Genomic DNA, 20,922 nt, shown 5'->3' with positions numbered 1-20,922 from the left:
ACTGTATTATTGTATTTTGTTTTTCATTGCAGTGATTTCGATTTTGAAGAATTACCCTCAGATAGCAGCGAATCTAAGCCGTTGTTGCAGTCAACTCCCTTGGCTGAACTGCAAGAAATTCAACCCGATCCCAATTACGAAGAAGAGGAAGCCCTGGAGGAGCAACGTAAGCTTGAGGCTACCAATATGGCAGCTACAACACCAGGTTCGGGAGAAAATAAAGACTTAACTGCAGCAGCAGCAGCTGGTGCTGACAATGTTGTGGCCAAACCCTCAACAGCTGAGGAAAGCATTTTTGCTGTCATGTATACGGTAGCCAAGAAAGTGGCCATAGTGGGTTCTATATATATGGTGGGCTATATGGGCTGGTCAGTGGCATGGCTGATAGCCCCTGTTATATTGTCGGTTGCCTGTGATCGTTTTCGCAAAACCACCGAACATAAAAGAGATATTGCCAAGGCATCGGCTTTGGCCTCTGAAAAGGAGGTGATTTTGGCGAGAATAGATGAATTGCCAGCATGGGTAAGAATTGATTCAATTTTAAAAATTCAATGGTTAAAAACTAAAAAAAATCGATAATCGGAAATCGCTTAATACCAATACCATAAATTGAAACTTGTATCAATTTCTAAACCTTTATCGATTTTTCGAAAAATCGTTTCGATAATAATAAATTGTTGAGCAATTTGTTAATTATCGATGAAACAAAGCATTTATATTTGGTTTTCCCATGAACATTCCATTAAGGAACAAGGGCAGACTTCTCACATATCAATGAAAATCGTCAAATTGGGGAAAAAATCGTCAAAATCGCAATTTTCGGTGTGTAAAAGACCCGTTGAAGCTCAAATAATGAGGGCTGCCATTTGATTTACTATTACTTTCAATAAAACCATAAATATTCCAAAGGAAATATGGTTTTCAAAAAAAAATTTTATATGACAATATTTCTTAATAAAATTTCGCAACATTTCTCTATAAATATGCTAATAATTGACATGTTATCGATAGCTTAATAAATGGCGATAAACTCGAAAGACGATATATATATCGATATTCTGTGAAAGAATAATCGCTTCGATAGCAATTTATTATACGGTAAACTTTCTCAATAAAATTTTGTGTAATATGTCTATTATCGACTGTTATCGAGTGTTTTCAATAGCAGTTGATATAACTATAACAGACCTGTTCCGGTTTTCGCAAAAAATGGTTTTGCCTATATTTTCCTACTCTTTTCCTTTTAAGATTTGTAATCGCTTGAGGTTCCTTTTAAAATTTGCCTATAGTCGACTGTTATACATGCCAGTCGATACATACTCGTGTATAGTCTACAAAACAAAACATCGAATCTCTATTCAAGCAAAGAAAATATAGTATCCATAATAGATTATTATAAAGCACAATTTCGTAATACAATTAAGTGTAATTTAGCATTTATCGACTATAATCGTATGTTATCGAGAACAATCTTTGCAACTATATATCTAACAAAATATCGAATGGACTGTAAGAATGTTTGCTAAGTAAAATTTCATAATAAATATGCCTTTAATCCATTGTTATCGAAATTTCGAATCGACAAAAAAAATGGCTACTTAATAATAATATTTTAAATAAATATGGCTTTTATCGAATTGTATTGTATGTTATCGATAGTAGTCGACACATCAATGTGCGATGCAAATAAATATCGATCGATATTATTGGAATCGATAAGAAATAGTTCTTTCTAGATATGCTTTAAATTGACTGTTATCGCATGTTATCGATAGATATATATAACGATAAGGCTCATAATATTGCCTAACGATGAAAGAAAATATGGAAAAAACATTTGCTATAAAATTAGGTGCAATGTGCAATTATCACATGTTTTCGATAGCAGTCGTTACAACAATATTCGATATAAGAAAATATCGAATCGATAAAAACTAATTCTTAGTAATGTAAATTTGACCATTCAAGGTGAAGGCCAATAATAAGGGGCTTACATTTTAAATCCCAGTCAGAAAGGCGTGCCGCAGAGCAACACCTGAACAATATCGTATTAGTGATGGCAGACTGGCACTTAGACAAAACCGAACCTATCAAATGTTAACGATACCTATCCCACACAAATTGACTTTGAGATTATTAGTAAAGTGAATCGAATTGAGTTGAAAATTTTAGCGTGGGAGCAAGGCCGTGAATTTTCTTCTATATATCCAGTCCTAGTCAGATGTGCTAGCCAGAATTTCAGTGTATCGAGTTCATGCATAGTTATCGATTTCATGCGATACCAGCCGTTAACATGTATTTTGCTTTGTATAGTACTAATATTAATGCGTTCAATATTAATAAGAAATTTTACAATTAAAAATCAATGTATGAATTAAATGTTTAATTTTTTTTATTTTTCAGGTCTATTTTCCAGATGTTGAAAGATGTGAATGGGTCAACAAGGTAAGTCTCTACGACCAGATTTTTTAAATATTTTTTTTTCTAATTTCATGTGTCATTTCCCCTCTTGCAGATTCTCAAACAGTTATGGCCCAATGCCAATCACTATGCCCGCTCTCTAGTCAAGACAACCATTGAACCTGCCGTTGCCGAATCTCTGGCCAATTATAAAATGAATGGCTTTCGTTTTGATCGCATTATTCTGGGCACTATACCACCACGCATTGGCGGTGTCAAAGTCTACACCCAGAATATAGGCCGTAATGAGATTATCATGGATCTGGATCTTTTCTACGCCAGTGACTGTGATATCAACTTCTATCTGGGCAGCATAAAGGGTGGCATTAAAGATTTCCAAATCCACGGCTGGATACGAGTGGTTATGAAGCCTTTGATTCGTAGTATGCCTTTAATTGGTGGCTTACAAATCTTCTTTTTGAATAATCCCAATATCGATTTTAATCTGGTTGGCGCTATCGATTTTATGGATATGCCCGGTCTAAGTGATTTGTTGCGAAGAATTATTGTGGAACAAATTGGTAATATTATGGTATTGCCTCATAAATTGCCAATAACGTTGAGTGAGGAGGTGCCAGCAACAGCATTGAAAATGCCAGAGCCGGAGGTAAGTAAAAGGCGAAAGCAAAAGTTGAATGTATGCTGGAACTAATCTGAAACTTTTTGCAAAAAGGGGATTTTATGAATTTTTTCAACAAAAACAAAATTTTTTTTTATCGATAATTTTTCTTTTTCAAGTACGATAAAATATTGTTATCAAAAATTATTTACCAAAAAAAGAAAAATACATATCCTTCAAGGACATTTTATTAAGGAATAGCGGGGATACATTTCTCTTATCAGATAGTGTAGCCCGATTCAAATTTAAGTTCTATGATCAACAGATCTCTTTGTTATTATCGAATCCGATGAGTGGATTAAAGCTGCACGTATTAAGTAAAGAAAATTTACATGGCTACATATGTATATGATAAATGTCGCTGACATTAAACGCCACATGTAATCCGTACTCGATACCAACTCAGCTATCGGAAACTTTCACCTTTAGCCTAATTCAATATTTTCTTTTGCCGAAAAAGTTATATTATCATTAAGCTTATTATAACGTTAACGGTTATCGATATCTAGCTATCAATAATTTTCAGTTAAGTTAAATGTCTGCTTATCATCATTTTCAGCTATCAATAAATTTCTATTAAAATTTTGCTGTTATCGATAATTTATCTCTTATCAATAATTTTCACTAACGGATAAAATAGGTTTCCTGTATAAGTTATTGCCTGTTCTTGATTACATTCGGATATCGAAATTATGGTATCCATAGTTTTACATTATCGATAACTTGTTTGCTATCGATAGTTTTCTGTTATCCGAAAATTCGAACAAAATTGTGTTCTTCAAATATGTGTGTTTCTTATTTATCGATCAAATCATTCTCCTACTTGTATTGTTATTAATTCTTTCAAAAATTTGTTCAGTAATTTTTTGTTATCAAAAAATTACTTTTTGGTTTAAGGAGATTAAATATATGTTCTTAAAGCGCTTCCATCTTAAGCACACTGCATTTTGAATATGAATAATACTTTTTTCTAGCAAATAATTTTCAGTTATCGATAACTTTCCTTTATCGTCTATTATAAGCCTGTTTCGGTATCTTTTTTTTTTTAATTATCTGTTCTCGATAATTTTTAGTTATCAATAAACTTGTGTTACCGATAGATTGATGTTATCTTATTAATTAATAATAATTTTCTGCTATCGATAATTTTCTAATAAAAATTCACTATTATCGATCATTTTCTATATCAGTATTTGCCTATTCTTGATAAACTTAGGTTATCGATATCTTGTTATCGATAATTTTCAGTTATGGATAAATTTTTATCATAGATATTTTTCTGTTATCGAAAATTAAAAATAAAAAGAGAAGTTCTTCAAATATTTGCCTTTTTTATGCATAAAATCATTCTCCTATTCTTATTACTATTAATCCTTTCAAAAATCTTTTCAATTTTTTTATCAAAAAATATTATATACATGGTTTAAGGAGATTAAGTTTATAAACTTTTTGAATAACGTTCTGAAAACGCGTCTTAAGCAAACTACATTTTAGACATTCTTATGAATATCAATAGTTTTCTTTTGCAAAGAATTTTCAGTTATCGATAGCTTTCTGTTATCATCTATTAATAAGCCTCAACTATCGGTATCTACCTATTTTGTGTCATTTTCTGGTATATATCATATCATTTATCAATCACATATCGGTTACAGATAAGTTGATGTTGTCTATAATATTCAAATATCGATAATTTTATGTTAAAAATTCACTGTTATCGATAATTTTCTCGTATGTATAGTTTTCACTTGTCGATTACTTTCTTTTATCTCCCATTGACAGTTTTCTTATATAAGCATTTAATTGTCATTGATAACTTTCAGCTATCGATATCATTGCTGTCGATAATTTTCAGATATCTATAACTTTTTGCTATCGATATTTTTCTTTTATCAAAAATATTAAAAATTTTTAAGTTCTTTAAATATTTGTATGTCTTATTTATCAATAAAATCATTCTCCTATTTGTATTGCCATTAATTATTCAATTTTGCGTTATCGAAAAATATTTAGTACATTTTTGATTTAAGCCTAGTACTGACTTCGACCATCCGCCCGAACCATTGTCAAAACGCACTATAAAAAAAAAACGCACTACGTAAAAATGTAAAAAATATTCCTTAGAAGTCATCCTGAGTGTTTTTAGCAAACTCCTAGCGGTATATTAATGTGTTAACGTAAATTTCGCTTTCATTAATTGCTCACGAACTGAGTCACGAGCAACTCTGTTTCAACGTAGTTGCTTTTGTTGTGCGGCTTTGTATGCCTTTTCGTTGTATTATGTCCTCCAATGGAATGCGGCATAGTTAGCAACCTACTAATAGACAATTTTCGTACGAATGAAGTTAGTACTAGGCTTAAGGAAGATAAATTTTTTTGGATAATATTCTTAAAGATCATATTAAGCACACTGCATTTTGACTATTCGTATTTGTAAATAATTTTCAGTTATCGATAACTTTCTGTTAGAGTCTATTAAAAAGTTTCTGCTATCGGTATCTATCTAATTTTTATAATTTTTTGTCATCGATAATTTTTAGTTATCGACAACATTTTTCGGTTATCGAAGGTTTCATAATTTTTTTAAGTTGTCAACAATATATCGGCGCAGTCTTCATATACATTTGTCTCTTAATTCGTTCATTCGTTCAAAATTTATAATATTATTTTTGTGTTATCGAAAAGTATACATTTTCGCTTTTATTTACAAATACAATGAAGTCTTAAAATAGGTTTACTTGACAGTTCTATAAGGGAATGCTGTCAAATTAACCTATTCCAAATCTATTATATGTTTTGTAAATATAATTTAATTAATTTTAATTAATTTTTTTTTGAAAGGCAGACTTAAATGGGATTCTAAGGCCCATTGACTTTAATATTAATCCGCCCCATGCCACTATGGACATACACCTAAGCCAGTAATCGGCTTGTTGTGCGCCAAAAATACTGAAAAGTAACCACGAAAAAGAAAATCTAAGTTGGGAATTCCGCGCTACTTACAAAATCCTTAGTTGTTTCCCATGCGACGCCGCTAGTAATTATACTTAAATTATGAAAACTTTTTATCCGCAAGAAGTTCAGTTAAACGAAATTTATTTTAAACAATATTTCTGTCATCTTTTTTTTTTACAGGGTGTTTTACGCATCCATGTGGTGGAGGCCAAGGACTTGATGAAAAAGGATATCAGCATGTTGGGCAAAGGTAAATCGGATCCCTATGCCATCATTAATGTGGGCTCTCAGGAATTCAAAACACAAATTATCGATAACAATGTCAATCCCAAATGGGACTTTTGGTGTGAGGTAAGATAATGTTTTGCATAAACCAAACTATCCAATGATCTATTGCAAAAAAAAAAAAAAACATTTCGTTTGAAAATTGGCAAACAAAAATCTCTTCCTTTCTAACCAATTTTATTTTTCTACATAATATAAATGAAAAAAATTATTTGCTCTACAACTTTTAGCACCATGTTTTTGCAAATTTTCAAAATTCTTGTTTCTATGGAAATATGCTTTGCATGCTTCACCATCTATTTTGAGTTTTATTTGTTAATTTTTTTTTGTTATTGTTCTTTTTTTTAATGTTATTTCCTTTTTCTCAAATGCATACACCACTCACTACTCTAATAACAATTATTGCATAAAATTGTTTTTTTTCTATCAAACTATCGAAAACCAAAAATCTATTCCACTTTATTAAAAAACCAAAAAATATAATTTTCAAACAAAATTTTTACCAAAATTACACACAAAATTTTACAAAATCCTGAGAAAAGGCTCAAATATTTGTTGAACTGGGTCAATTTGTTGAATTTCAATTATTCGATGCTGACGAAACGGGCAAAGACGAGCCTCTGGGAAGGTAAGTTCAAAATTTAAATGAAGAACAAAAACATTAACAAGAAACCTTAAAAATTAAAGAAATTCATAAGCCAAATTCTATAAGATCGGAAATCGTACATATAATGAAAATGTCTCAGTAAATATTGTAACAAATTTGCAAGCATATATATATATATATATATATTTTTTGTAATAAATCCATAAATTGAAGTGAGTAGTTTGAGAAATAAAAATTTGCTGCCCAGCATGTATATTAAAACCTCTGCTTACTAAACACATCGAAAAGCGGCTGTGTTCAATTGTGTCAAGAAAAAAAAATGCATAAGGCCGATGTAATTTTCATTAAAATTTACCAAATTGAACAAAATCTTTATAGGATGTTATATACGCACCCGTAGGCCAGGAGGTCTTTTTTAATTTGTGGGATTATGATCAAGGTCCACAAGAGGATGATTCTTTGGGCAGGTTGTGTATAACCTTAAGCATGTCTAGCCAAGAGTGTTCTAACATATGTTTGCTAAATGCTGTATTTGAGCCAATGAAATATTGGCAGCCCTGCATGTCTCTTTTTGCACTCAAGCACTTAACTACACTTACTGTTACACTAAATACCAAATACCAATACACTGATTGTGTCTTTATATATGTGTATACATGTCTCCGTTTAACCTCAACGCCCTTTGCTAGAGAATAAAGCGGTGATCGTCAAAAATTGGTTAGAAATTAAAATAAATAAAAAAAATAATTTTTTTTTAATCTTAATAAACTATATAAAATTTAAAAAATATATATAAATAATGGTGCAAAAAGAAAAAAAAACTTAAAATGTTTGTATATCCCCAAAATGTAAAAAAAGCAAATCAGAATATATAAATAATAGGCGTAAATTTCGTTCGGTATCTGTAGGCCGCAAAAGTCCGGCAATGACACAGGAAATGCTCCGATGTCTAGCCGACAACGTCAAATTACCTATACTCGCAACTACTTGGAGCACATATTGTGCTTAGATACACTAGCTTCGTCCAGTTCCATCTTCTTCCTGGGAAGTATTTGTTACGCGTATTTATGATAACCTCCCAGTTTATCTCATTTATCAACATCGTCTGGACTATTTCCGTTTGCGAAACATAGCAAATCGCCATTTCCTGTTAGTCTCAACAGTACTGGCTAAAAATTCACTGTGTCACCCTGGAGGATAAATTCTATCTCGGAGCTGCTTTCGCCCTACTTCAAGTTTAACCCCATATCTGATGATTTTCGATATCTTTTTCATTATGTCTGCGTACAGACCTCCGCATTCTTACTCTCCGTCGCTGCGCATAGGTTCATCTTTTTCCTGCGTAGTACTTCCTTGACACCTCTAATCATTATCTACCAGTTCCTCTCGTCCTCCAACATCGTTTGGACTATTGTCCCGATCGAAATGTCATCAATCGCTGTTTCCAGATTCCTGCGTCTTTCAACCTAACACTCACATGCACTAAATCAGACAAGTTATCAAAGAAAGGAAGGAGTTCCACTCCTTCTGACTTCCAGTGAGGGCACACAGCAGTAGAACTGGAAAAATGTCGATGGCACTATCGATATTTTGTTTTTGTCTGAATATCGATTGATATTTTTCAGACCGATACTATTGGCAAAGTTAATTTTGCTATTATCGATAGTTTGCAACCTTCAGTCTGTCAGCATGTTTTCCGATCAGATGCATGCATTTATGTGGTGCTGCAATTTGCAGACAATGTAAACCACACCTTCTTCCATTGCGAGTTCTGGGTCGAAAGACGCAGGAATCTGGAAACAGCGATTGGTGACATTTGGCCTGGGAAAATAAGATGATGGAGAACGAGAGGAACTGGTAGATGCTGATGAGTTACGCCCAACAAGTACTCCGCAGGAAGAAGATACACCTGGACCTGGACGCAGCGGCGGAAATTATAAATGGATTCTTAAAGCGATCTGGATGGTGCAACGGTAGGAATTAAAAGCCATCTTCCTGCTCATGTTCCTGCGATATCACAATGGACGTCATTCTGATGGCAGACTGACACTTGAACCGAAACTAAACCGTTATTCTCTCGGCCTTTTTTGTTGAATACCAGAGTAGGTCTTCATAGTTCAGCTTTGTTCCTGTAGACGAACTCAAAATAGATTAACAAGCGCTTTGATTTTGTCAATTTCTAACACCTAGTGGAAAAAATTTCCTGTCATACCCAATTATTTTGAAGTAAGGTCAGCTTTGTATCCAATCGGATATTTTACAAATCTTTTAGTATTCACCAGTATTTCGTCAATCCCCTGGCAGCCGGTTATACGTACCGAATTGACCCGATGAAGTCCTTCATCGGCAAGGACTGCCTTCTCAGTGTTCAACACACTGCTACAACAACAACAACCAGTATTTCGTCTATGGGCGTATCCACTTCCTCTGGGATATTTTTCTTGTTGGAACTAACAACTACGTCTCCCGCTTGCTGATTCTGCACCGGTGTCGTCAGAATATCCTACCATGAAGGGATATCCAATCATAACTGGCATTCCTGGGATCCGCTCTAAGTATGGAGCCCAGCGTCACCCCTGATGAGACCTCATATTCACTTGTTCCATCTTGAGAGTTATAGATCATCACCATGTCGTGCAGTTAACTTCTCATTATTCTCATTAGATACGCCGATACATAAAAGTCCTCTGAATGACTGGAGGACGTCAGACCTGCATTAGACGTAGGCATGCTGCTTGTATCTGAGCAATTTTCCAAGTGTTCTACATTCTATCATGGTGTCCCCAATACGTTCCATAGTTTTAAGTAGAAAGGTATAATATTATAGACCTCTACCGCCTTAGTGCCACATAACTTGCCGTGCCGGGTTTGGGTATGTACATTATCCTTGCCAGCTGTCTTCAATACGGCAATATTCCATTAGCTACTGGTGGTGCGAAGCTCCCCAAAGCTTTTCTTACCATAGTGTGCGTAATGATAAGACCTCGCCACAAGTTAGACCAAATAATGTTCTTGAGACCGGGTGAATACATGCCTCCCAATAGCCATAACCAAGCTAGAACTAGCCATAATTCCAATTTGCTCATACACACACGAAGGTTTTATTCAATTGATGATGCTGAAAATCTTTTTAACACATCATACTGTTGGAAATATAACCCCACACCTTACCCCCTAGATTTTAATTTAGGGCACCAAGTTACTCATACTGTGGACTTTTAATAGTAAGACAGAGTGCGAAATAAATTCTCTGTCAAATTTTAATTTTTATTTAAACGTTTAGAATAACTTAAAATGCTTGTATCTCCCTCTTTAATTCATCGTTACTCCCATTAGAGGTCTTAAACAGTCTGGTAGGGACCAAAGTAAATTCTTGGTAAAATTTAATATTTAGTGTAAACTTCTTAAATAACTTAAAAAGCTTGTAACTCCGCCTTTAATTCATCAGCAGCGGCTAAAGTAAATCTAGGCCAAATTAAACATTTAATGTAAACTTTTTATATAACTTAAAATGCTTGTATCTACCCCGGTAATTCACTACGAAATAAATAATTAGGGATATAAAAGTCGACCTTGGACAATTTTGTTCTCTGTATGCAAAACTTGTTAGGCTAAAAATAAATTGTTTATGATTTTTTGCAGGCGATCACTGTTTTTCGCATTTATGTTTATCGCCTTCTCAATCTCTTGACGACACAATCTCTTTCCCCACGATATTTTATTGGTTTAGCAAAAAATGGCTGTTTTATTCGTCTTGTTATGCTCTGTCTAGCACACATAAAAAAGCATGTCCTTAACGCACATTGCATCCCTTAAACCAAGTTTTGGCTTATTGCTATTTACTCAACGATTGCCCTTCGAAATTGATATTTGTTTTCCCAGAATTGGTCTTTGCTGTGAATCTCTTGCACCTTTTAGTTTCCTTTTAAATGTTTTGAATGAATCTGTGTTCAAAATTATATGTCTTCCCCATTTTTTTCTCTTTACCTCTTCTTGCGTCTGTATTCCCTTCTTTCTTTCTCTCCCTCTCTAAATTCCATTCAAATAACAAAATTCAATTTCCAAAAAAAAAAAAACAATCACTTAATTTTTTGTTAAAGGCTGCAGTGGAAGTTACACAACATACTGTCATTACTTACCGTTTATATGATTGGGATCGTACCGGTGATGATGAATCCCTGGGAAGGTGAAGGCTTTGTTTGTCTTTTTCTCTCTACTTTTTTCTATAAATCAAGAATAGTATTTCTTAAAAAAAAAGCTGGCCCCTTGCGAGTTAGCAGAGTGTTTTCTTGTGTATACCTTTTTTAGTTGTAGTTTGTTTTCTTTCCAAATTATATTTCAATTAGTTTAGTATTGTAATGCTGTATCGATCTTTTCTGTTTCTTTTACTCTTGTAAGCTGCATGTACTTAGAGGTTTCAAATGCTGTAGACTTGACTCACATTACAGTAAATGAGTCAATTATTGGACAAAACTCTCGTTATCTCTCTATAAATATACATATGTATTCAGTACCATCGTTTTAGGAATCAAGTCGGGGATAAAAAGATCAAGGGATTCGAATATTAGATGATTTTTTACATACAACGTACTTTAAATGCCGAAATAGAAATTTTGTTTTTTGAGCGTTGCGTTGAAAAATTCAACTCTACACACAAATGTCAAATAATTTTGAGCTTTGACGCCTAAAAACACAGCGTCACGTATGGCTACACGGAGCGACGCCTGATTATTTAAAGATTTTTGAGCGTTGCGATGAAAAATGCAACTCTACACACAAATGTAAAAAGCAACGCACAAAAGTTAAACAACTTATAACTTTGAAGCCAAAAAACTCTACTTCACGTATGTTAACATCGAATGATACTCGATTTCATTCGTAAAAGTTGAAAATTCTTTAACTCTTGCCCGTTGCTTTTGTGCGATTTATTTGCAGTGTGCTGATGAGTGTTAAGCTTGAACAATGCAACACACTCCGTAAAAAACCAACGTGCAAATGTTAAACTATTTTTAACTTTGACGCCTTAAACATAACTTCACTAATGGCTACGCAGAATGATTTCAGTCGCAAAAATTTTAAATTCTTTAACTTTTGCTAGTTACTTTTGTAGGATTTGTTTGCAGAGTTGCATCTTTCAACGCAACGCTCCAAAACAAAGCTCAACGCGTTCATTCTGTTTCGGCCTTCACTTGTACTCATTGCTTTTGTGAGATTTGTTTGCGGAGTTGCAATATTCAATGCAACGCTCAAAAACAAACTCAGAAAAACAAGTTATATTTGACCTAACGGATATGTAAAAACTAGATTTATACCTAGAAAACTAGACTTGTCCTTTCTACCCAAAATTATCCTTTACTTTTGATCAAATCTGGAAATATCTTAGTTCTACTCCATTATAGTTAGGAACAACTATATTCGCTTCAACTTCGCCGAGAACAACTTAAAATGCTTGTACATCCTTAATACCGCAAGTGTAATGAATCTTGACTTAAAATGTATGTATCCCCACGATTAATTAAAAAAAAGACGCGAATTTCTATTAAAGGAACTCTGAAATGTAAAGAGAGAACCTTTTACACTCCAATTCGTTTTAGAATTTTTAATCTGAATACAAAAGCAGTAATGTTTTGTCGTCCGCTATAGTGTTTGAGGACAATGAAATCTCTATTAGGATCGGGAAAGCGATTGGTTGTCTACTTCTTAGAACTAGCTTTCGTAAAACCAGCCGAAAATTAGTGCTGTCTTTCTCCGAACACAGCGATAACCGCGAACAAAATTCTGGGAAGAATCTTTTAGCCTACAAACTCTGAATTTATGTGGCATCGCTTAAGGGCTTGTAATCATGGAAGCCAGTCCGCAATGAGTAATAAAATGCTTGGAATCGCTAAATAATCTCCTCCAACATAACATTTCTCGGACATGAGTACATATTCCCAATAGCATTCCCAAAAATGGGGAAGCTACCGAAAATGCTGTGAACAGCTCGGTCAAGGCGAATAAACTGGTTGAAACCTGGTAGAGAAAATTACCAGTCTGAAAATAGAATCAAAGTAGATGGCTGAACAGGTCAAAATTAACCAGTTCTCGGTACCGGGCCACAGAGATATTTTTTCTCGGAACTGCCTTACACATTCCAGAAGAACTGAAATCTGTGGATATGCCTCTAGCGACACATATGCTAAGTCTTCAGGATCAGGTTCGAGGGGCAACGAATGATAGATGGGCACGTGGATTAATCTAGATTTGTAGATGTCTACCGCTTTGCTGTCGCTGGCTAGAACAGGCGTCTCAGTCATTGTGTCCGTCATGACAAGTCAATGTCTTATTGGAAAACAAGCTGATAGACTAAGGGTTGCAACTAACGACTTTTAAGGAAGCTGTGAGGACGTCGAGGAAGAAGAAACTACAGAACATTTACTGTGCGTGTGTCCTGCACTGGCAGTCAGAAAGCGTTCCACTCTAGGCTCTATTTTCTTTAAAAATTTGTCTGACGTAATATGACATTCACAAGTTGTTGGGCTCTCTAAAGCGATCTGGATGCTTCATCGGTAGGAAGTAAGAGACGTCTTCCTTTTTATGTTCCTGTGGTATAATAATGGACGGAAACATTAAAGTGAGTCTTTGATTTGGTCCAACGAACCATCAAAATTTACAATAACAGAAGCCTTAAATGAAAATTGCGCGATAGGCCGTAAGGCAACTGCGAAAAAATGTGCACATAGGATGCAAAACCTATCTGGATTAGCTTAAGCTGTATCCTGATATGCTCTGCCTGTAGCATGTGAAGCATAATTGGTGAGAGGTTTTAATGCCTAAAGGATCTTGGTTGTTGACAAGATTCTCAGGCGCAATGGAAGATAAGTTGGATGTTGGTCCAATTTGCACCTATTGATATTAGATCTGGCGTTAGGCTTAAGACAGCTGTTCCCCACGCAAAATGATGGGGGAGCGAAAGATTTGCGCGCCCATCTGAGAGCCCATCTGAGGTTAGCGCCATTATTTACCTTGTGGATCATTCTGCGTGGGGCACAGCTTTCTAAAGCCTTATGTCAGACCAAACATCCTTATGTGGGAATCGGACCAACATCCACCTTAAAGGTGGAAACGATGCTCGATGATGAAGGGTAGCCAGAGAATGGGTAGGCTGGTTTGCTGATGAATGTTAAGCTTAAAACTGAATCGGCTAGCTTCCGCCTTTCTGTATGACTTCTGTATACACAAATGGGTGCAGGTTAAGGGGGGTTCAGGTTAAAGGTAGGGTAGTTCCTAAAAACTAGTAAATCATGCGGGCTTACGGACGATTGTAGTGTATTTTATGCGTATGGCTTCGCTATCAGGAAGATCCTAGAAACGATTTCGATGCAGGAGAGGATATCCGATCACAATATACGTGGACAGTCGAGTCATGTGAGGTCGAGATTGTTAAAAAGATGCAAAGAGCATCATCGGACCATGGAAAGGCTTTGCTGCGATCTGAGCTATCAATAGGGTGACTGAGAGTGAGACGGCTGACGAGCTAGCGAATGGATCGCACATGAGTGCTTTCCATAGTGTACATGCTTTCTACGATGATTACGTAAATAAAGCGTATCCTATGTTATGGGTTGCAAGGTGGTCAAGGCCCAATGACCGAGTTTTTCAGAGAGGATGATGACAATAATTTTTGGGTTGAGGTAGCAAGACCTCGGACCACTGTCTGGTCATTTAAGTACCATGTTCTTAACGTCGCGCTGGAGAGAATGAAAGTGAAGGAAAATGAAGACTCTGCTGAGTTTTTGGGGTCTAGAAGAACTTAAGGACGGTTGATCATATTTTCTGCTACTGACCTTTTATTGCGGCGATTAGACTTTATGGTGAATACCTCATTAAGTGTCAGGATAGTTTTCTCGTTATTATAAGCATTCAAATTTCTGCGGGGACCTTAATAGCTCTCTCGCATAAGCCTTCAAATTTACAAAATAACTAAAAAAATGTTTGTATCCCTTAATTATGTATAAATTATAAAGCTATAGAAGTTTCATTAAATCAAGACATTCGTCAAATGAATCAGTCTTAACTAAGCGTTACTATAAAAGTAAATCTAAGTTATATTCCATGTTTTTTTTGGAAAAACAACTGCAATATTTTTCATTCTGCTAAAATAATTTAAAATGCTTGTATCTCCTTCATTTTTCGAAAATAACTTAGAATGTTTGTATCTCCTCAAGGATTATTCAGTTGATAAAGGACAGAAGTTAATCACTTTCATTGTCTGGCCTTAAATATTTCATTATGTCGCTTAGAAGTCTACATAAGACATCTTGAGTAGATGTACAAAGCGTCTTCAGCAGGTAAATCATATATTCAACCTAAAGGAAACCAATAATTCGCTAGACTTTGTTTCGGATGTTGTGGAAAAATTTGCCACTCTCATTTACTGAAAAAATCTCCAACACATTCCATGATTTTTTTTCGAACTTTAATCCGCACTTGACGCCTGCAGATGTATCGTAAGATAACTTAAGCAGTGATTTGTAAATTACCTTTGTTAGGGCATTATTTGGAATGAGAAATCCTTGTTGGTTTAATGTGCATAAAATCTGGAGACGGTACCTTTTGCCTTGGTATCATAAAATTGGCTGATTTTATGCTTTACGAAGCCAATGTTGTGCTAAATAAGGTAGTCTAGGTAGGTTTAGTAGGATAAGTAATAACCGCTTTTGTAGTACGTTGCCAAACCTATTAGCCTTAGCCAAATATATAATCTTTATAGATATATAGTAGTATATAGTATCCCTCTCGATTGTAAGAGTTTTACCATTGTAGATAGAGCTGCTCTTAAAGATTAAACCCATAGCTAGTGTTTGTCATTTCTATTTTAAATACCAAAACTTTTAACTAACCCTAGATTTTTCCGATGTTTTGATCGTTAGTCCTCTAACCAACAAATTTCTAACTATTTTACTTGTCAACAACTAACTTTACTAATAAGTTTTTTTTTTCTTATTAGAGACATTTTAATTAGTTTTTATTGATTTCTTTGGAAGTCTTTTTTCTACTTTTGTTTAATGTGAGAAAATTTGTTCCATTGAGATAAGAGAGCGTTTTTAAAGATTATTTCAATATTTACAGGGCCAGCATAGAGATTATCAATGCTGTACAGCGAGGAGTGGTGGATACGGTGAGTTTAAAAACATTAAGCGCTACATTTAATTTTTTTAATACTTTCTCTTTTCCTCATACCCTTTCTTTCAGTGGCTTACCTTGGAAAATGCCAAACATGGTTTGCTGCATGTTCGCTTGCAATGGTATAAACTGACAGCAAATCCTTTGGATCTTCAAGCTGCTTTGGCCGAAACTCAGTTGCTTAGAGTAGCCTCTATGAGCTCGGCGTTACTCATAGTCTTCATTGACTCTGCCAAGAATCTCAAACAGGCTCGCACCAACTCAAATCCTGATCCTTATCTGGTCTGCAGTGTGGGTAAACAGAAACAACAGACTGGCATGATCATGCGTGACAATTCCCCTGTATGGGAACAAGGTTTCTCCTTTTTGGTGGGCAATCCCGATAATGACACTTTGCAAATTAAGATTTTCGATCAGAAGACAGGCAATGAAATTGGTCAATTTGGTTATGTCATTGCCACTCTATTGCGTAAAGAGAATATGGAAATAATGTCACAACCTTTCCAAATTCAAAAATCTGGACCAGAATCAAAATTAATAATGTCATTGTCATTGCGCATCTTGAAAAAGGCGGATACTATAGAAGACCCAGATGCGGTGGAAATGCCTGCAGATAATAAACTTACCAGATCGATAAGTAAAACAGCCAGTATACAGGAGCCCTCATCGCCAAAGGTAGATGAGAATATCAAAGTAACATATCCAAAGTATAATCAAAACTTCTTCTTTTCTTAGGATTTGCAATCCCAATCTAGTCGCCTTTCTGCCGAAACTCCCGTTGCCGAAGAGGAACTTAGTTTGAAGGTCTCCACCCCCACAAATTTACAATCGGTTACCCCACCACCACGCAGTCCCAATCCTTTTAATGCTTCCCTAGTAGGTGGTGACTCCATGCTAACGCATCGTGTTCCCGATCTTTCGCACTCGGCGGGAGAACATAATCTTGGACGCATTCTCCTAAATATTCACTATTTGGCCCAAAGACAAAAACTTTTTGTGACCATTAAGAAAATTATGAATATACCCCTGCGTGATCCCTCCAATATTCCCGATCCTTATGTCAAATTGTATTTGCTGCCTGGCCGCAGTAAAGAATCGAAACGCAAGACTGTGGTAATTAAGGACAATTGCAATCCTGTGTACGATGCCACATTTGAGTATTTGATGTCAACGGCTGAGCTGTTGCAAAGTGAATTGGAGGTTACTGTGTGCACGCAAAAGGGATTCTTTGGAAGTCCCATAATTGGTATGGTAAGTATTGTTAAGGGGAATAGTTGAGTTGAGTTAATAGGGAAGGAAGATTAGTATGGGCACAAATTTCTTAGCGTGAGTTTTGGTAGCAGCCTGATTAACAATGCATTGATTGTGACATTGCCTTAAAATAGGGTCCGCTGGCCTCTCATATTGAATCTTTCGGTCTGTACATTGATATAGCTTCCATATAAATCGAACTCTTGATTATACCCTCCACCATAGGATGGGTGTATACCCATTACGTCATTCTCTTTGTAACTCTTCGAAATATTCATCTGAGTCCCCATAAAGTATATATATATTCTTGATCGTCGTGACATTTTAAGTCGATCTAGCCATGTCCGTCTGTCTGTCTGTCGAAAGCACGCTAACTTTCAAAGGAGTAAAGCTAGCCGCTTGAAATTTTGCACAAATACTTCTTAAAGCTGCCATATAAACCAATCTTGGATCTTGACTTCTTGAGCCAGGCCACAATTCTTACCCGATTTGGTAGAAATTTAGCATGAGGAGTTTTATTATGACTTTCAACAAACTGTGTTGAGTATGATTGAAATCAGTCCATAACCTGATATATAAACCCATCTGGGGTCTTGACTTCTTGAGCCTCTAGAGGGCGTAATTCCTATCCGATTAGGCTGAAATTTGCACGACTTGTTAAGTTATGACTTCCAACAACTGTGCTGAGTATGCTTTAAATCGGTCGATAACATGATATAGCTGCCATATAAACCGATCTCGAATCTCGACTTCTTGAGCCACTAGAGGGCGCAATTCTTATCCGATTTGGTTGAAATTCGATATGATGTGTTTTATTATGACTTCTAATAACTGTATCAAATATGGTTCAAATCCATGCATAACCTGATATAGCTGCCATATAAACCGATCTGGGATCTTGACTTCTGGAGCCTCTAGAGGGCATAATTATTACTGAAATTTTGTACAACGGCTTCTCTCATGACCTTCAACATACGTGTCAAATATGGTTCGAATCGGTCTTTAGCCCAATCTCTCTATTTTACTTCTTGAGTCCCTAAAGGGCGTAATTCTTACACGAATTGGTTGAAATTTTACACAATGACTTCTACTATGGTCTCCAACATTCAATTCAATTATGGTCCGAATCGGACCATTACTTGATATAGCTCCAATATAAATCAATTCTTTCCATTGTCCTTTGTTTGCCTGAAAAGAGATATCGGGAATAAAACTCGACAAATACGATCTATGGTGGAGGGTATATAAGATTCGGCCCGGACGAACTTAGCATGCTTTTATTTCATATTTTCGTTTGAAATATAGATGATGGAAAATTAACGATAGTATCGATATTTATAATTAAAAATATAAAATGTTACGAATATCGATAGAGTGCCAGCTCCATTCTGAACCTACTCCTGGTTTTTAGATCGGCCACTCCACTGGAATTGTAACTATCGTAGGTATGAGATATCTTATTGATGAGCGAAATAAAAATACTTCCGCTCCACTCAACGATTACTTGCTAGACCATAGTGTACTAAGGGTATCACTCCGTAGCAAACAAGTGGAATTTTATCCACATTTATCTTATTTTCCTGCCTTTATATTTTTTATAATAACTTTTTTTTATAAAGTTTTTAACTTTTATTTCTTCCATTCCTAAAAAATTGCATTAATATTTGAGATAACGTAAGAAATTTCTTTTAAGTAACTTAAAATGCTTGTAACTCCTTCCTAAAAGTCTACACTCTAGTTTATCTTAAAACAAATTGTAACTTTGTTAGTTTTTGCAAAACTAAGAACTCAATTTTTTACAATATTTTCTTTATTTCCTTTCTCTTCTCTTTCCTTTAGCTTAAAATTCCCCTTACCGATCCTGAAGTCTCTGGAAATGGCATTAATTCCTGGTATGATTTACAACCAGAAATGAAACACGATTAAGAGTTAAAGAACATAGCCTAGAATTTTGAGTTCTACTTCAGTTCAAAATGAAAAGAAAATAAACTTCAACGATCAAACACGCGTAGTGCTCTCATATACCTATTTTGATAATCTTTAGAAATTTTTTAAGAAGCACAAATTCTATATTTTTCGTTTGTAGAATTTAAAACAAAAACCAATTCTTTTGTATACATTTTTTATGTATTGTTATATGGATCATTGTAATCTCTCTACATATATATAAATTGTGTTTGTAAAACAAATTTAATTATGTTTAATAAAAAAATCTCATCAATATTTATATAAATAAATTAAACAAAAAAATAATAAAACACAAATCTTATTTTATTGAAAACCCCGTTTCTTAATGAATGTTTGGTGGGTTTACACAGTGATTGGAATATAATTGGGGCTCCATTTTTAATAAATAAACCGATAGTCAAATTTTTCCCGCATGGCCTATCTTTAAACACCTCCCAAAAAATATCTTACCCTATTTCAACAAAAGCAACTTAGTCTAAAAGTAAATATTTTCGAACTAATTGAATTTCTAATGACTCTAAAAACGAATAATAAAGTCTTGAGAATATTCTTGTTTACGCCGAAAGTAAGTTTGCTCGTATATGGGTATCTTCACTTGACTGTACATTACCTCTTATCCTCTACTGCGTTTCAAGGTGTTGTGTAGCAACAGCTTTTTGTTTGCAAATACAACAAGCAGACAAATAATCCAAACTCACATCCACCGCCGGCCACCACGCAACACACATTTACGCACACAACTGTTTTCTCTTTGGTATAATTGTATTTGTACAATTGCAGTATACTTTTCTTTCTTAAAAAATTGTAATTTTCATTGTAAAAATTTCACAAAAAAATGTGGAACGCTTCACGATTTTGCGTGTCATCCTTGCGCAGGGGCCATGCTAATCTTCTCTGTATCGTTCCAATTTTAGTATATGTTCTGCCGAAGCAAGAACAAATGTACAAGGCTTAACTTTCTATTTGTTTGTAAATTTTAACAAAAACCCATATGTGAATGAAATACATTGAATAACACCCTTATTTAAGGTTTGTGTCTATGATAAGTACTAAAAACTGCAACCAATTAACCAGTATTTTAAAAATATAAAGCTAAACAAATACAACCATGGGGTTTAATATAGGGCTGGTTCAGAAATGAAATTTCAATTAACTGTTGCAACGATTAATTGTACGATTTTTTCAATGAGACATATCGTATCAACCAGGATTCACTCAACAAGATCAAACCAAGCAATTGCGGACATACAATTTTTTGTATTTGCACAAATTTTTAATGGAAGACGTTCGCTTATTTTATTTGCCAGCAGAACAGAGCACGAGAGAGAGCAAATTTTAACAGTTTGAAAATAGAGAACCTGCAATATTTCTACTGGGGACTTCTTTTGCCAACAGAAATTTGCAACTTTGAACAGATGTTTTATAAAGGTCAGCTGTTTTATGAAAAGCAGCTCTTACATGAAAATACAAAAGCTAACACCATAATGGATCAAAGAGGCAGAGATAAGTAAAAAATAAAAATATTGTTTATTAGTAATTATTCATTTTGTTTAATTTTTATTTACTTTTAAAGAAGATTCAAGGCAGCAGCCGGTGTTCAGGTACAGAAAAC

The 20,922-nt window shown here is 34.8% G+C and overlaps 1 protein-coding gene and 1 non-coding gene across 7 annotated transcripts in view; one reads left to right on the top strand and one right to left on the bottom strand.

Annotated features, from left to right (window-relative positions):
• Positions 1 to 19,327, top strand: part of LOC106085887 (extended synaptotagmin-2) — a 69,928-nt gene extending 50,601 nt beyond the window's left edge. For 4 of the 6 annotated variants that reach the window (XM_059362428.1, XM_059362427.1, XM_059362424.1 and 1 more), the window contains 9 exons: positions 33 to 522; positions 2,404 to 2,445; positions 2,516 to 3,067; positions 6,215 to 6,385; positions 7,305 to 7,393; positions 16,038 to 16,086; positions 16,161 to 16,766; positions 16,827 to 17,342; positions 19,182 to 19,327. In XM_059362428.1, the coding sequence (XP_059218411.1) occupies positions 187 to 522; positions 2,404 to 2,445; positions 2,516 to 3,067; positions 6,215 to 6,385; positions 7,305 to 7,393; positions 16,038 to 16,086; positions 16,161 to 16,766; positions 16,827 to 17,342; positions 19,182 to 19,268 (2,448 nt within the window). In that variant the 5' untranslated portion in view covers positions 33 to 186 and the 3' untranslated portion in view covers positions 19,269 to 19,327. Of the gene's footprint in view, positions 1 to 32; positions 523 to 2,403; positions 2,446 to 2,515; positions 3,068 to 6,214; positions 6,386 to 6,861; positions 6,948 to 7,304; positions 7,394 to 11,026; positions 11,113 to 16,037; positions 16,087 to 16,160; positions 16,767 to 16,826; positions 17,343 to 19,181 lie in introns of all 6 variants that reach the window. The other 2 variants (XM_059362426.1, XM_059362425.1) reach the window with 2 other exon arrangements.
• Positions 19,328 to 20,141: 814 nt separating this feature from the next.
• Positions 20,142 to 20,248, bottom strand: LOC131995392 (U6 spliceosomal RNA). The gene has a single exon (XR_009397456.1). It is a non-coding gene; the product is annotated as a U6 spliceosomal RNA (small nuclear RNA).
• Between the last annotated feature and the right edge of the window lie 674 nt (positions 20,249 to 20,922).

This window comes from Stomoxys calcitrans, chromosome 2 (assembly GCF_963082655.1).
Source record: "Stomoxys calcitrans chromosome 2, idStoCalc2.1, whole genome shotgun sequence".
Classification (NCBI taxonomy): Eukaryota; Metazoa; Arthropoda; class Insecta; order Diptera; family Muscidae; genus Stomoxys; species Stomoxys calcitrans.
This window is presented reverse-complemented; position numbering and strand designations above follow the sequence as displayed.